The sequence below is a fragment of the Panonychus citri genome, unplaced genomic scaffold, assembly GCF_014898815.1.
Source record: "Panonychus citri isolate SS breed McGregor unplaced genomic scaffold, ASM1489881v1 Contig00040, whole genome shotgun sequence".
Taxonomy (NCBI): domain Eukaryota; kingdom Metazoa; phylum Arthropoda; class Arachnida; order Trombidiformes; family Tetranychidae; genus Panonychus; species Panonychus citri.
Window position 1 is genome coordinate 364,155 of NW_026515445.1, and position 14,902 is coordinate 379,056.

Here is a 14,902-nt window from a genome sequence, read left to right on the forward strand (position 1 = left end):
AAAACAAACAAGTAAACAAACCAACATGTCGACTTGTGAGATGGTCGAGGGAGGAGACGTTTGTTATTTAACACACTTATCCATCAACATTTGGTGTCACTCTTTTGGTTTCGTCCGATGATTTGTAGCTGAAAGTGTAAACGCTGACCCACGGACTTGTTTTCAGCTTCACCGTTTAATCTAAAGAGTATTCGTCGGCTGGTGAGCTGAAAGCAAATACAAGGCTATTCAACTTCATTTTACGCAGATTTTCGGATATAAGTGAAAAATTAGTGGGCTTAAAAACCCCAGACCTACGTACAGATACATTTCAGAACTGAAGGAATTTGTGGAAAAAGTTTCAAGGTCATTGAGATCGTTTCACGATAAACCCATTTAAAGGTCATTTGAAGATTTTTTGAAAAGAAGAACAAAAATTATCCAATGATCGAAGTTTGAAGGAATAAATTTAAACCTTTGAATCTCGTCTTTATAACAACTTGATCTGATCACTTGTAAAATTGTATCGTGATTTCAATCTTTTCATTTCGAATGAAATAAGCAACGATCGTGCAAATTGACATCGATCGTGGTTTTAATTTATTCCTTAATTATTTATTAATTATTATATTTGAATCTCTTTGTTTTAAATTAAATCATAGAATGACCTTGTAACCTTATCCTTACAGAATGACCTAAATGATCTCTAGCTGACATTCCTTTAGACTTTTTTTCCAAACTCATCAATTAATAGAAAAGACAATTAACCTTAGAAATTGCTAGAGGAAGAAGACGAAAGAAACATTTTCACAGAAGCATAAATACACGTATGTTGCAACTATTTAAATTTCTTTTAATTATCTTGTTGGTCGTTATAATTGAGTTTTCTCCCATTGGATCCATTTGTTCATTTGTGACGGTATCGGGGTTCGAGTACCTTAAAGAGAGAGAGAAAGAGTGCGAGAGGAGAGGAAAAACTTTGATCAGCTTTGAAAGTGAAAGCTAGGAAATCAAAGAGAGAGAGAGAGAGAGATTTTAACAAGAGAAGATCTCGAAGTGAACATAATTTATTTTCATTTTTTCTCTTATATACAAATTAAGAGGGAGTCTTTTCATCATCATCTTATCTTTGACCAATGGTCAGCTGGGTCAGGGTGATGATGATGATTACAACACAATGTTGAGCAATCAACAATCATCACAACCAATTGTTATTGTTGATTGTAAGTGTATTGTACTGACTGTAGGTGATGATTGTTGATTGTAAGTGGTTACAATCAGGGGAGAGAAGTTGATCTCCTCACACATTTATTACTCAAGTAAAATCGAAACGAAACTGATAAACAAAAGGTAATCGTTAAATTAATTTTCTAATGTAGTTGTTTGAAGCTAAATCAAAACCCTTTATTTAAGATTGAAGGAAAATGAACTCAAATACGATTAATATTAAATATATTTTAAAAAATGGAATTCTCAATAACTTTTTCGTTTTGCCATCTTATATATCTTTGATGACAATGAGCTCACAAACTCAGTGCCAAGGATAGGAGAATGTGTAAGATAATGAAATATCCTCCAAATGACCTTTAAACGCGTTTCTTCGCCGATGACATTAATGACCTTGAATTTTGCAACAGGTTTTGTTTCAGGTATCGATTGGCATCTTAAACTTTCACCGACAATTAGCATGCACATCACATACGGTCAAATAGCACGAAAATCAAGGTTCATCGGACTCATCGCATCCATCAGTACTATGTAAAGCTCAGGATGAATGATTAACCTCTTCTTCAAATTTTACCGTTATCTTTTTATAATGCACGTTTTTGGAATCAATATACAAAAATATTTATCAATTATCTTCTCGATCCTTAAAATATAAATACTAGTAATAGATTTTAAGTCAATAATATTGTCATGTTACTATGACACCTTAATTGTAACAATAATAATAATAATAAGATTCGGCGTGAATTTAACATTCAGAATTGAAAATTTCATCAGCATGTCAAATTTTCTTTCATTGTGAATAGTAATTATTTGACTTTAAAATGAAATTCAACTTAGTCTCTGTAATTAAATTGTCGTTCATTGATAAATGGTTTCTATTTTTGAATGGACTAAATTCTGATGCTCGAGTATCAGATGAATCGAGCGGCTCTTTATTATCAGGGTACAAATCGATTCCTTTTTTTGTGAACATTTTCATCTCATTAATTAATATCGTAAATGTCAACTACTTGGGAACAGTTAATGTTACATCAGGCAATTTACTAATTACTCTTCGTGAGGTAACATACATTTTACTGGTCGCTGCCATGAAAATGACCATCACCGGTTACAATCAACTGGTCACTTCTACGATCCCTTCCCTTAGCTCATCACAAAAAATTAAAATAACCAAAATCCGATTATGTTTGTTAATTGTTTACATTATTTTCTTAAATTATCAAACTATCCAATTGTTAATCAACTTTAATTGGTCTTCGTTAGCTGATAAACTAATCAATTTTGGGAGTTTGTTTCTATTGATTCATTCAATTTGGATCTCAAATGGACTTCACTTTTATTCAACTTATTTATATACAATTTCCGTTTATTCAGTTCATCAATTGTGTCTCTCATTTAAAGATAAAGTGATCTTTACAATGAACAAGTCCACTCGCCCGTCCACTCATGATATTACCACGATCCGAAGTGACCGCTTCCGTTATCAGGCAATTAAACGTTTTCTTGATCGGACAATTAACTGGTGGTCAATTGTTTGGTATTTCGACGCATTTTTCACCACGTGTTTAATTTTGGTCAACTGTTTCTATCCCTCATTACCCAACACAGAATCAACATCAACCCTTACCAACAATTTACTAATCATTTACCTAATTCGCACTCTATCACTTTTTGGAATCACAATTCTGGTTGATTATATCACTAATTATGAAACTTCAATTACCTTTTACATTGGTGATCATTTGGCACCTCGACTTGATGATTCGATGGAAATTAAATTGGAATATGTTAAATTAAGCCAAGAATTAGGATCCAGGCCTTTTATCCCTTATACTTTGGCCGATATGTTCAATATTAATCGTAATTTGATTCTTTCATTTTTCTCAGCTGTTCTGCCCCTCACAGTAATTACACTTAGTTTCATTCGAGAATCAAATCAATCATCACCAACCAACTCTTCTTAATTGTTGATCAACAACAACAATCAATAAGACTTGAGACACTCGAACCAATCACTTACAATTGTTATTGTCAATTTTTTTCTCATAACTTTCCAATTTTGAACAATCAGTTAACAATAATTGATTAATTGTAAGGTCAACTTGTTAACACTTAATATCTTTCAATAGTTAATCAACTTACCTTGAGAGCAAATGTTTAATATGTACAGTTAATTATGATAAAGATTATTATTATTACCGTTACTTTAACATTGTATTCAATTGTTGTTGCGATTTCAATAAGATTTTCATGATTAAAAATAAATCAGAAAGAAAAATCTATCAACACTAAATTAAAATCAATAATTCAATATTTTTTTTTGTCTGTCCGATGAAAAATTGACAATTAAAGTAACAATTAATTTGGTATAAAGTTCATTAAGTTATCAATTTCATTGGAAGAAAATTTAATCATCAACTAAATCTAAATTTTTAAAAGTTTCCAATCAATTAAATCGAAATGATTAACAAAAAGAAATGTTAATTTCCCAATCAATCAATATACGAATTTTTAATAACAGTTTTCATCGATAATTCAATTGATGAGAAATTAAATTTTCTTCTATTGATTATTAGCAAATTAACTTTTCTTTTTTTTCTGATATTTTGATTTCTAATTGTTCCCTAATCGGGTAAGGGTTTCCAATTGTTTTCCAATTAGTCGTGAGTTCATTTCTTTGTTCAATCATGATTATCGTCGATAACTATTTTCTATCAATATTCTTCTTAATTGTTGGAATACCAGTTAATCATGTTTCGAATCAGTTACCATTCAATTACTATTCTAAACTGTATTCACCTTTCATCTATTCCATTGCCTGTGTAAACTGTGCCTTCTTCGTGTACATTGTGATCACTTTCGACCGAACCAACCCAAGTCTTTATATCGAGTTCGAAAGATCATTCACCGGATTGTTACAGTTAATCATAATTGGAATTTATCGACAATCATGGATATCGTTACATCTAACAATTAACTCCTACACTTACCCGACCGATTGGGTTGCGAAAATTAGACGAACCAGTTATCTCCTCTTGGGCCTTTTGAGCTTCGTTTTTACAATGGAAACTTATTCTTGGTGGGTTTCCGGTTCCATCGACGATTGGTACAAATTTTTTTACGCATCACTTTGGAATCTATCTTATAGCTCAAAGGTTATTCTCATAGTGACCACAATCGGCCTTCGGGTGTTCATTATTAACGGGGTTGTGTACACTTCCATTGTCTTCTATTTATACTCATTTTTCCGACTCCATGTTGTTTACGATAAACTTTATTCTCATCTTTCATCATCTTCGTTCACAGTTCAACCTGTTGTCCCCTTTCAATCAATTTCTAATCTTCTATCAACCTCACCATCTCATCTTTCGGTTGACAATCAATTGTACCAATTAAGAATAGCCTGGATTCGATTATCTTCAATTAAACGGACACTCGAATCTTCCTTTAACATGTTACCCGCTATTTGGTTTGGTCGATATTTCCTTGAATCTTTTCTGTGTCTTCTTCGAGTTTCCCAAACTCTCAGTTCTGTCAATCTACTCTCTTGGTATTATTTAGTCGATAAATTTACTCTTCTTTTCAATCTAACAGTAGTTCTTGTAGCACTCATTCATTTAATTGATCGTATTACTCGTGATGATATCAGATTATCGACTTTCATAGCTGATCAATCGAGTTTGTCCTATTGGAATAGTTACAATTTCAATTATGCTCGTAAACGGAACAATTCTGATTACAAAGTTACCGTTGAAGAAATTCTGATAAAATCTGAGATTCGTCGAGTTCCTTATGTCCCAATAACCATTGGTCAGTGTATTGAAGTTCGAAGAGCTTTCGTTCCCATTTACATTAACACTTTGGTTCCAATCGTTGTCATGGCTTTAGATTTTACCAAAATATACTGATAATAATATCCAATTAGGATGATTATTTGTAATATTTACTTTTCATTTTATTGGTTAACAGCAATTTACATGAAGATGAAGATAATCTCATTACCTGTTGAGCAACAGAATCGATTACCAGGTAAATTGATCACTTTCTGGTTGATATTTATAACCAATAATAGTCCAGGTTATTAAGGTATTCTGAAGGTTACCTGTAAACGAGTTTACAACTTGAAAGGTAAACGTTAAATTTAATTTCGTTTGGTTAACTTGATCACAAAAATCATGGAAATGATTGAATTGATTAGATAGGAAATTCATCATTCAACTAACCAAACAACATTTACTTTCTGTTCAATCTAATTGATAGATTTCTAGTTTACCTTGAGAAAAATAATCCACAGGTAACACCGAAAGGGTTTAAATAAAACCCATAGAAACAATTTAACACAATTTACCACAATTAACTTTCTTTTCCCTACAATGATTTAAGTAATTCAATCGTCAAGGAATCATAATTAAGCTTTAATTGAAGTGAAAAATAGAAAAGGACAATTGATCAACTGATTGTTTCAATTATCATAATTTGATAGCTCGAGGCTATTTTGGTCTCATTTCCAATTTGGTTTTAATTGTAATACTATTTTCAGACTAATTGTCATTGTGCTTTGGTCATAATTAACATGATTACTGTTGATTAACCGATTGATTTGGTGGTTACAACACAAGTAGATGACCATGAGTACGAATTGACCATCGGCTATAAAACACCATTTTCGGAGTAAAAAGTATCAAGATGATAATCAATCAGTTGATTATGATAATTGTCCCAAAGTAAATGATCAACTGATAAGTTTATAAAAATAACCTTGTAATTAGATGATTATTACCCTGTTAATATCTTAATTATCTGAGACGAGCGACAATCAACTGATTGTCATTAAGTAATTATTAATCAGCATGATATGTCTCGAGAGGTTTGATGATTTAAATGATTGGAATTGAATTTTTTTATTACCATGATGATTTAGATTCAATTTTTTGATTGCAATTAAAGGACATTGGATTTAGTTAATTAATCTTTCAATGACCATTTCCTTCAATATAATTAAGGAAACAAGATGAAAACAAGACCAAGTTTAGATTATGTAATAATTATATTACCTGTTGATTGTGAGTTAATTTGATTTCTGTTACTTCAGGTTAAATTGTTTATATTAATTGCTAATCATCATTTGATGTTCATGGTTAATTGTAAGAGAAAGTGAAACCTTGATAGTGATAATCAAAAAGTGAAATTTAATCAATAAAAGTACGAACTCAAAAATTAATCAATAGAGACTCGAATCATTTTTATAATATTAACAAATGATTAACAATTAACTTTTCTATACCAATCAACTAATAACAATTTAAAATAAATTTTTCAAATGTTAATTGTTTAAATTGGTTTCAATTCAATTTCAATGAAAAACTGATAAATAGTAACAATATAATTCTGATTACGAACAGACAAAATTAATAGATTGAGTTAATTACGTTAATTAACGACTGATGACATTCATGGTTAATTAACTGCGATTATCATGAAATCTATTAATCCAATTTGAACATCACTAAAGTTGATATGATAATCAGTTAATTGTTATGAATAACTTGTAATCTCACTGTTTTCCCATCTTTCAACGTTAATTGTTGTAATAAATTAAACCAGACTAATCAGTAAACTCAACTGATGAAAGTTGTAATAGTTTCAATTTGATTATTAAAAAACACCAAAAAATTTGATTAGTAAATAAATGCAACAATTAAGCTCTTCCTTCCTGTTGAAAAGGTGATTATACTTTTGATTAAAATTAATTGTCTTCCGTTGATCTATTGATCATGTGTTGATTAACAATTAACCATGATAACAAAAAGGTATATTACATGATATAAATCAACTGAGAAAACAAGATTACTAATTGTTGACTGATTTTCTTGTTGATTGTTCATCATTAGGATTTCTCATCATAATCAACAATCAACTGATGAAGTTTAACCTAATTATTACCTTGATGGTAACATTAAATTTTCGAGAACAATTTGAAAACAAAATAAAGAATCAAGGAAGCAAAAAATGAAGAAAATAATGAAGTTAAACTAGTTTTCAATTCTATCATCACCATTTCCCTAATTATCATCTTCATCTTCATCATCTTTGTCGTTATAACACTGGCCCGATGACCGAAACTGGACAATGAGGAAAGAGAAGCAATTAAATGATACAAATGAAGTTCGATAATGAACCAAATGGAATCGAATCCACGAAAAATGAGCCAGAGGGAAGTTGATTGAATATCGAAAGGGAACAAGGATGATTAGTGATGATGAAGAAGATGATGAGAAGGATGAATATACAAAAAAGAAAGAGAGAGAAGATAAATAAGAGAAAGAGTGAGAGGAAGTGAGTATGTGATGAGGAGAGAGAGATGAAAATGTTTGATGTTGAGTTGAATCAGTTGATTGTGTTTAACTTGATTCGTTAAGCCGGTTATCATTTAGTGTTCAACATCAATTCAGTTAACATGAAAATGTTTCGTTCGTTTGAAATTTAATTTCGTCAACAATCAAATCTGATCATCGTTTCTCCAATTCCTTTAAATTGATTCGTATTAATTGTCTACGTTAATATTATCACGTAGTTAATAATCAGCTAATTACTAAACGTATGTTGATTGATTTGTTTTTTTTTCTCCCTCTCCAACTTAATTTTGATAATCATCTTTAATTGTTTCTTTTATTTTAATTGTTACAAACTCATCTGAATATCAGTTATTTAAATGATTCCGATCATTGGAAACTCATTCATTGTTATTATTAACTTTGTTGATTGTCTTTTGATTCTCATTGATTGTTTCTCTACCTTTAACTGTTATTCACCATCTCTATCGTAGTTATTGATTATTGGTTATCTTTTAATATTATCATCTAATTTATCTTTCTTTTTCTCTTTCTTCCACCTACATCATCATCATCATCATCATCATCATCATCATCTCTTTATTGTCATCATCATCATGGTTAATTTCCTGTTCATCTTTCAACAATAATAGCATCAAATCGTAAGGATTGAGGTCAACGATAGGAGTAAAAGCTCAATAAGCAACAGGAACGAATCAACAGTTGATTATTAGCCAAATTTAATCATCAACAATCAACACACGCAAATTGTTAAAAATGACAATTCGACACCAACAAGTCAACGGAACTTCAATGAATCAGATTAAGGAAACAAATCCAATTGATGATCAATCTGATTCTGTTGAAGATGAGGTTAGTTAATTTTCACTGAATCAATTTCAAATTTCCTAAAATTAATCAACAGTTAATTAATATATTTAATGATCTTCATTTTGTAATCAATAAGTCAATCAGTTTCTATTAAATTTGTCTCTTGACAATTGCAAATCAGTTTTTCCAATAAAGTTTTTCATATCGATTAACAATTAATATTTAACTAATTGTGGTCTGAGTGTTTCAAATATATAAATTTTAAACTACGATATCATGATAGGCTTTAATTGATGACCATGAAACTGATACAAGAAAAGGTTATTAATAGTGTCTTAATGATGATCGACTTAATTGTTGGCGTTAATTGTAATACCTTAAGGGAGACTGATTGTTATGGGAAAACAAGAGCAATAGAAACAAAAAGTTAATCAACTAACTGAATTAAGAATAGCATCTAACCAGTTCTAGGTCAAAGAGGAGACCAGAAAATTAAGTAATCATCAACACACCTTTTGACCAGTTTCTTTATTTTGACAAAAGTAACTATTTTAAGCTTGACCTCATCATCTCCATCTCCATCCTCATCTTATTCATTTTCATCTTCATCTTCATCATCTTATTAATAAAAGTAATTCAATTGCAATTGGAAAATATTTAAATTTAATTTTACTCTCATCAGTTGATATGTTTACCTTTCGGTTTGTCCTTAATTTGATCATTGATGATGTTGAATAAATTGTTGATTACTTTATGTCCGATCCAATACTCTGATTGTTATTGTTTAATTCAATTTCTTATACTTTAATTAGGTCATGATTAAGATGGACGATGAATTAATTATAAGAAAAGTAGTTAAATTTTACCGTTACCTTTATCTTATTACAGTTATATTATAAGTGAGAGTTCATTCAACTTGATGATAATAATTTGTTGAGGATGAAGATGAGGATGACAAAGTTGAGAGAGAGAGAGAGTTTGATATAAATTTCATCACTGTTATGGTTAATTGAATGATTGATTAAATATTAAATACTAATTTTCTAATATCTTCCAATCCTATTAACTAATTAAATGGTTAACCTTTAATCACTTTATCATCATTTTTGTCATCTAACTTTTTTTTTCAATGAAAATACTTTGTTAATCTACTCAATTGATCACGGAAGTAAATTGTTGATAAATTGTTAATTGTCAAATATTTCTCAAGACATTTATGAGTTAAATTGTTGACCATTGTATTGATGTCACAATCAACTGATTATCATCATTATTAATCATGAAAAGTTGGTTATTATTATTGATGGTGATTACTTTTGATGATAGTATTTAATATTTGTTAAATATGTCAGTTAATTGTTGGATATTTTGTCAACAATTTAGTTTCCCTGTTGTCAAAAATATTTACATAATTAGTTTAATTATATATAGTTTGATTGTTTTTTTCTTCCTGAATTAATTGTTTACAATCAGCTGATTCAATTGTTTGATTAAATGATTCAGTATCTGTATAAATTTTTTCACTTTAATTAACTTTATTTAAATTGTTAAAGTCAGTTGTTAGTTAAATGATTTTGATTGCTGCGCATTTTGATTGTGTATTTAATTGTTAATCAGCAATTAACTAATCATCTTATTATTGGCATAATTTTTTCTTTCACAATTTAAGGTTGATTAACTGTGGATAATCAATTCACTATTGAGATGATTAACTAATCAGCTAAATATTAGGCCAACAACAATTTGAATATTTCAACTCTCACCCCAATCACAATTTACTAATTGTGATACTTTTCATTTTCAATCTAATCTGTAATTAATATTCATTTAAGAGAAACTTAATTACTTAATCATTTGACTTTCGAGTGAAATTTAATCAAATGTAGTTAATTGTTATCCTCTATTTATACATTGTAATAATCTCCATCGAGGTGTTTAATTTAGCATTGATTGTTCATTAATTGTTTATCAAAGTAAATAACATCTTCAATGAGTAATTTTCTCAATTAATTGATTGTTACTTAGGATAATAATTCAACTCAATTTAACTTTTAATTATCTCCAATCACAATAACTTAAATTCTGAATAGGAAATGAAGGACAAACTAAATAAATTGTTGGTAATTTAAGAGATTAGTTAAATTCACCTTGATTATCATTGGATAAATCTGATATCTTTCACAATTAGCTAATTCTCTTAACCATGATTAGAGATTGAAATTGTAATTAGGACAATTTAATACAGTTCAAATGAAAGGAAAGTAATAAAGTTTTAATCTTCTTGGAGGTTTTTGATTAACTAATTGTTATTAGAACTTTTTTCAATACTATTAACTAATCTATTGGTTGATTTAAATTCATCGTTTATAAATCTAGTGAGTTTATTGACTTTGATCAACATTATTGACTGAATTGATTTTCAAACAATCAGTTAATTGTAAATTGATTTAATGGTTTTTTTTGTTTATTATAAGTTTCATAGTTAATTAACTTTACACTAATTGCTTGTTAAGTTTATGAGCTGACTTGTAATTGTTTACTGTTATTCAATCATAAAAAATGAAGATTAATTGTCTAATTGATTAATTAACTGTTAAAATGAACAATTAATTCAATAATTAATTTCAATCACTTGATTAATAGACAACTTATCCACTTGATTATCTAATTATCTCGTAATTGAATCAAATTGTATTCTTTTTCCTAATAAAAGTTGACTATTAAATCAAAATTTCTTAATTGTTGGTTACCAAATAATCTAATTCTTATATCTAATTTAACTGAATTAAACTAATTTGAATATCAATTTTTTTTGTAAACAGATCTTTCTTGATGCAACTGATGATAATGAATCCACTGTTAATGACAAACAATTAACCAATGATAAAGAGTAAGTAGTAATTAATTAATCGTTGATTAGTTCAGGCTCATTAAAGGAATCAAATAAATAGCAAAATGAAGTAAAAATTATCATTTTTATTGATTTAAGATAATTTAGAAAATCTATTCACTCAGAATTAGCTTAATTGTAACAATTTTTCATTGATTTTCATCACTAATTGTTGTTAATTGTTAGACCACCGAGTTTGGAAAAGTCAATGGAGGAAGTAACCAAAGTATTGGATCTTGCTCTCAACAATCAATTTGATGAAGCTGGTCAGATTGCTGATAGATGGTAAGTTGATTGACTATGAAAAAATGGTCACAATTAAGAGTTTAATTGTTAATTGTTGATCTAATTTTAATCATTCAGGGCTGATGTTAGTCTTTATCATGCTCTGGGAAAGGCAACATTAACTTTTTTCAAGGGAGTTCTAACCCTTGAACATGTAAGTATTGATCAATCACTTAATTGTGACGATAAATTAATTGTTGGTCAATTTAACTATTTCAGATTCAAATTAAACAAACAATGGATTCATTGAAACATGTGATTGACCTTTACCAGGTCAAAAAACATCAAATGAACTCAGTGACCAGAGTAGTTTGGAGGCCAAATTATAACAATTACACTGAAGGTAAATATTACAAGTGATCATCTTGGTTGATTATTAATGATTTTTAATTGTTTCAATTGATTGATTTTCAGATGAGATTCACGCTGAATTAGTTTACGCTGAGGCTCAATTGATGATCGCCTTAATGACCTTCCTTCAAGATCAGAATTTAATCAGTTTGGTAAAAGGAGCGTTGAGAATCCGTTCTTGTTTCCAATCATACAAAGAATGTAACATAATTTTGACCCAACGAGTTTCCTGGTCAAGCGAAAAGGTCAAGCGACACTTTGAGTCCGGTGTTCGAATGGGATTGGGAACATTCAATCTCATGATTTCTCATTTACCCAACAAAGTACTTCGACTTCTTGAATTTGTCGGTTTCTCGGGCAATCGATCAATCGGTTTCACTGAACTCGAAGCGTCAACGGCAATTACCGATGGACTAAGATCACCTTTAGCCAAGTTAATCATGATGGCCTATTTCTGTTATATCGAGCATCTTTTTGGCCTTGGTAATGAAGATCTGACCATCGTCAGTAATATACTAGCCAGTGCCATGGAAAAATATCCCAATGTAAGATGAATTTCTCAAAGAAAAACAAGATCAACACTAATTGTCTTCGCTAATCATTTACAGAGCGCTTTCTTCATCCTATTCGCTGGTCGTATTAATCAACTTGAAGGTAAAATAAACGAGGCGATAATTAACTTCGAGAAATGTATCGCTATTCAGAACCAATGGAAACAACTTCACAATATTTGCTACTGGGAATTACTTTGGTGCTACACGTGAGTTAAATCAATTTAATTTCTAAATTATTGGTCATCTAATTGTTTCTGTTTAATTGTTTCAACAGAATTCGTTGTAATTGGAAAAAGGCTGGTGAATATGCTGATATCCTACGTAAAGAATGCGCTTGGTCTCCAGCGACTTACACGTACCAAACGGCTTCATATTATTACATGAGCCACGAATCTGAGCCTGATGAGAAATTAAGATCGGAAGCAATTGAACTGTTCAAAAAAGTTCCTTCGCTACGAATTCGTTATGCAGGTAAAACAATTCCAGCGGAAAAGTTTGCCATAACAACGAGTGAACGATTCGTCAATGGAGAGAAAAGGATTATCGCTCCTGCCCTAGAATTTTCATATATTTGGAATATTTTCGCCATCATGGAAAAAGATGTAACCTTAATTGACCCTCTTCTGAAAATAATTGAGAAACAATTGATTCCACTTGCTAAAGAGATCGGTAAGTAATCGGTTGACAATTATCATAGTAAATTGATTAACTGATTTTCCTTTTTTTTTCTTCTATTGGTAAAATTAACAGAGAATCCGGAGAATCCAATAGACGATTATCTGGATTTAATTCTGATGAAGGGAATGTGTTTAAAAGCCATGGGATTCCCTTATCAAGCTGAACAATGTTTCCTTGAAATAATCGATAAGTGAGTATTCAGAAGATGAAATAACTTTTATCCTCGAAAACTTTTGAAATATTGAAACTTTTCGTTCTGTTTTCAGTGAGAAACGAATCGTTCGTGATACTTATCTTCCACCTCATGCATCTATGGAACTTGGATTAACTTATGTTCGTCTAAATGATCTGACCACCGCTCGCCGATGGCTTGAAAAGTCTCGCAAAGATTACACAGGTTACCTGTTGGAGACAATGGTTCACTTCCGGGTTCATTGTGCCATGAGAAATATTAAAATCATGGAGAAACAGTTGACTATCAATCGATCAGCAGTATCACTTTCAACCACTGAAGAGGAAAATAATAAAAACTCCCTGGCGGAAACTGAATCTTCCGCTTCCTCCTCCGATCACGATGAACCGCTGCCCTCACTTACACCACCGATCAGTGAACCAATTATGCCGAACGGAAAAGGTCAATCCACTTTCTTTGACCTCGCCAACAAATTGCGCTTCTCATTTGGATTTGGAGGTGGTTACGATGAGAGTCAAGTTAAATTGTGAATCTAATGATCAACTTTTGTAACAATTAACTTTTCCATTTTAATTATTATTAATATTTAATCCAACAAATCCAATCATGAGACCGAATCATAAACAATCATCAAACTGTTTCACAATTAAATCCCAACAATTCAGATCTCATCAATATTCACACTGATTATATTCAATTAGTTTAACTAATTGCTTTGAATACAAAATCAGCCAATGATTAAGAGTCAATGTCAATTTATTATCCTTTTATTATCATTTTTTAAATCATTTTGTAAACTTAATCAGTTAATTGTTACTATCTTCTTATTATCAACTGTTAATTGCTGAAGGTTTCTTTGTCATAATCAAATTAATTTTTCCCTTTTCTTGAGCATTAAATGATTAACGGATTAATCTGTTTCCAAATTCACAATTAAACAGATTTAATTTTTGATTGTCAATCCAATTGGACCAGTTGATTGTGATTATCTTAATTGTACTCGTGATTAAAAGTATATCAATTTAATCAGATGAATTTGTTAAATTGTTGATAATTGTTCTGTTAATTTTTCACCATCAACAGTAAATTGTTAATTAATTGGGACAAATAAATGTTAATTTTAATAACTACAATTTTTAATTTCTATGGATTTTGATTAAAAAAAACAACACAATTAAAACTGAAAAAAAAGAAACAAATTATTTACAATCTAATTTTGATGATCACAATGATTGTAATTAACTAATTTAGTTTGGATACAATAATAATGTTAATAATGAGAAATACATTATGTGTTGATCAAATTTAACTAGAATTAATTAAAATTAATTACTCTTGATTTAGTTAATGATTGTTTTGAAATTTCATCAATCAAATGAAACATTTTCTTGTTCAAACAACAATCAAATAATTTTACAATTAGTCTGCTAATTGTTGTTAATATCATTACACAGGTTAATAAATTAATTAATTACACAATTAAACATTTACAATTAAGACACAGAGAAAAGCAAATCAAGACAATTAAAAAAAAAGAGGTAAGAGAAATCACTTTTTTTCAGAAATTTGGTTAACAATT

General features: G+C 29.8%; 2 protein-coding genes across 2 annotated transcripts; both read left to right on the forward strand.

Annotated features, from left to right (window-relative positions):
• Positions 1 to 62: 62 nt before the first annotated feature.
• Positions 63 to 3,471, forward strand: LOC128397796 (uncharacterized). Its single transcript, XM_053358548.1, has 2 exons — positions 63 to 1,534; positions 1,617 to 3,471. Exon 2 carries the CDS (start codon positions 2,031 to 2,033, stop codon positions 3,171 to 3,173), a length of 1,143 nt encoding a protein of 380 aa, XP_053214523.1. The 5' UTR covers positions 63 to 1,534; positions 1,617 to 2,030; the 3' UTR covers positions 3,174 to 3,471.
• Positions 3,472 to 7,572: 4,101 nt separating this feature from the next.
• Positions 7,573 to 14,456, forward strand: LOC128397986 (tetratricopeptide repeat protein 39B-like). Its single transcript, XM_053358789.1, has 11 exons — positions 7,573 to 7,807; positions 8,195 to 8,414; positions 11,195 to 11,262; positions 11,449 to 11,547; positions 11,626 to 11,701; positions 11,767 to 11,890; positions 11,962 to 12,443; positions 12,507 to 12,658; positions 12,727 to 13,121; positions 13,203 to 13,320; positions 13,397 to 14,456. The coding sequence occupies exons 2-11, from the start codon at positions 8,319 to 8,321 to the stop codon at positions 13,851 to 13,853; spliced, it is 2,067 nt and encodes a 688-aa protein (XP_053214764.1). The 5' UTR covers positions 7,573 to 7,807; positions 8,195 to 8,318; the 3' UTR covers positions 13,854 to 14,456.
• The last annotated feature ends 446 nt before the right edge of the window (positions 14,457 to 14,902 follow it).

What these genes read in the sequence shown, in the direction of transcription:
- LOC128397796 (XM_053358548.1), top strand. Translation starts at nt 2,031, where the DNA reads ATGAAATTCAACTTAGTCTCTGTAATTAAATTGTCGTTCATTGATAAA.
- LOC128397986 (XM_053358789.1), top strand. Translation starts at nt 8,319, where the DNA reads ATGACAATTCGACACCAACAAGTCAACGGAACTTCAATGAATCAGATT. An exon ending in CTGATTCTGTTGAAGATGAG is followed by an intron (nt 8,415 to 11,194) that starts GTTAGTTAATTT and finishes TTTTGTAAACAG; the next exon opens with ATCTTTCTTGATGCAACTGA. An exon ending in CAATTAACCAATGATAAAGA is followed by an intron (nt 11,263 to 11,448) that starts GTAAGTAGTAAT and finishes GTTAATTGTTAG; the next exon opens with ACCACCGAGTTTGGAAAAGT.